Source organism: Myzus persicae, unplaced genomic scaffold (genome assembly GCF_001856785.1).
Source record: "Myzus persicae strain clone G006 unplaced genomic scaffold, MPER_G0061.0, whole genome shotgun sequence".
NCBI lineage: Eukaryota > Metazoa > Arthropoda > Insecta > Hemiptera > Aphididae > Myzus > Myzus persicae.
Window position 1 is genome coordinate 681 of NW_019100830.1, and position 2,547 is coordinate 3,227.

At 26.8% G+C, this 2,547-nt stretch overlaps 1 protein-coding gene across 1 annotated transcript; it reads left to right on the top strand.

Annotated features, from left to right (window-relative positions):
• Positions 1-1,159: 1,159 nt before the first annotated feature.
• LOC111026345 (zinc finger protein 862-like) lies at positions 1,160-2,055 on the top strand. Its single transcript, XM_022304401.1, has 3 exons — positions 1,160-1,402; positions 1,472-1,724; positions 1,817-2,055. Exons 1-3 carry the CDS (start codon positions 1,160-1,162, stop codon positions 2,053-2,055), a joined length of 735 nt encoding a protein of 244 aa, XP_022160093.1.
• The last annotated feature ends 492 nt before the right edge of the window (positions 2,056-2,547 follow it).

Here is a 2,547-nt window from a genome sequence, read left to right on the forward strand (position 1 = left end):
AGTCAGTTACTTTAGGTTTAACCGGGAACACTATCATATTAATTACGAATTATTTTCTGTCTATAAAATAAACCTATGCAAGTACTCAGAAATAGAATTATTATGATTAAAAACATTTAATTCCTTCCCGAATATCATTAAAAATAATAATAAATTTGCTATACAAGTAGTAGACCATAATAATAATAATAATGATCTTATGATGTGTTATATTAAACTGGGAGAAAGATTCATAAAATTAAAGTTATCAAGCATCGAGTTATGGAACAAATAAATGTTTATAATGAAAAATTAGGAAACAAGTTAACATTCGACATTTCAGTTGATCCAAATGATTTCAGATTGTATTTAAAATGCCATGGAATACTGAACTTCGAAATTTTACATAGTATGCCATCCATAGGTGGAAATTCTCCATAATTTTAGAGGGGGCTGATATTTAAAAATACTTTTTTGCATATCAAAGCAATAAAATATATATATAATATTACTCTAAGCATCATTCAAAACTTAAGCGTGATTTATTTTAGATAGATATAGTATACTATGCATATAACTTAGATACCCTAACATATAATTGAATTTTAACAATGAAAACTCTTTGTAATGAAACTAAAAAATATTTATTTTAAAATAATATATATATTTTTTTGTGCAAATAAATCTAGTATGGCTTCTTTATCAATTTTTTTTAGAAATATCATTTTCAATACTAATTATAGCTAAGTTATTAAATCTATTCTGTAACATGGATGACCTCAGCCATGTTTTAATCCTTCTTATCGCATAAAAACTACGTTCACTTGTTGACGAACTAATAGGAAGAGTAAGTGCAACTTGCATAAGCTTAAACATGTTAGGATATATAGTTTTGGAAAGTACTGAAGTCAAAGCTTCAGTAATATGTAAGTGAGTGGTTGATGTGAAAGCCATTTCAAAGACAAAATTGACCTCATGTATACATTTATAAGTAAAAGTCAATGAGTTTGATACTCTAGCTTATATTCTCGTTTTTAAACCCAAACATAGATGGCATCATAGGTGGAAATTGGGGGGCTTGAGGGGTCTTAGCCCCCTAAAAACGTATAAATAGAAAAAATAGCCTCCTCAAACAATTGGTCACTGAAGGTTACTGTAATAAATAATAATAAATATATGCATGTTAACTTTCAATTCAAATATTGCCGAATCATTATGTGCTAAAATATTTGAATTCCTTACTGAGAACCAATTGGATAAATATCACATTGTAGCACAATCATATGACGGCGCCAGTGTCATGTCTGGCAAATTTAATGGTGTTCAATCCAAAGTAAAAAACAAATTTCTCTATGCTATTTACACCCATTGCATGGCTCATCGGATGAACTTTGTTGTCATTGATATGTGCACAATTTTAAAGGTAATAAAAAATACAATACAATATTTTACTTTTTGGGAAAATTGTTGTTAAAATGTTTTTATTTTTTAGGAAACTAGAATTGTTTTCAACACAATAGAATCATTGTATAAGCACTTTTCTCATCTTACTAAAAATAAAACTCTAGTTACTATGCAAAGGAAATTAGGAATTAAAATATCAAAAATAAATTCTCTGAGTGATACGAGGTGGAGTTGTAGATGGAAAAACTGTGAGTCAGTTATAAACAATTATGAAGCAATTATTGCAGTTTTGCAAGAAGAAATAGATAATCAACTGGACAGAAATGTAAATGAAGCTATAGGTATATTCATATTATTTTTAATTAAATATTAATACTATTGTCCAATTATAAGTACCTGACTAATTTAATATGTTTTGAATATTTTTTTATAGGTATACTTTCAATAATGCAAAAAGGGTCATTTGTTGTTTTTCTATTCGTTTTGCAACATGTATTATGCTCTATAAATATACTTAGCAACAAGTTTCAAGATAAAGCTGCTACATTGGGTGAAGCGGCTAATCTAATAAACAGCGTAATACTAAGTTTTGAGAATGCTAGATCTACCATGGGATTTAGTGACTTGTGGTTAGACATAAAACCTTTTGTGATAAAAATGATGTTAAACTGATACTACCTTTTCAAACTCAAGGTCAGTATTGTGTTTGTGTACCTACTAAAAATATTTGTTTAAGTATTTATTTATTTAAATTAATATTATTAAGTTAAGCTTATTAAATATGTTTATTATTAGCATCTAAGCGAATAAGACGTGAACCCAATGTTTTTGAAGATTTCATTCTAACAATTACTGCTGCCGCAGAATCATTTCATAGTATTGAAACAAATAGTACATAAGTCGAAAAATACTATCGTGTAAATGGCTATTTTAAAATATTGGATTGTATAATTATCAACTTAAAGAAAAGGTTTTTAACTGAAAGTTTTCAAATGGCTGAAGCTGTAGACAATTTTATAAAATTAGATTTTAAAAAGAGCGAATTATTTATTAATCATTATAAGGTAATTTCATTATAAAAACTTGCTATCAAAATTTAATATTATTGAATTAATAAATAGTTAATAATGTTATATGTTATGTATATTGTAAATTATTCTGATT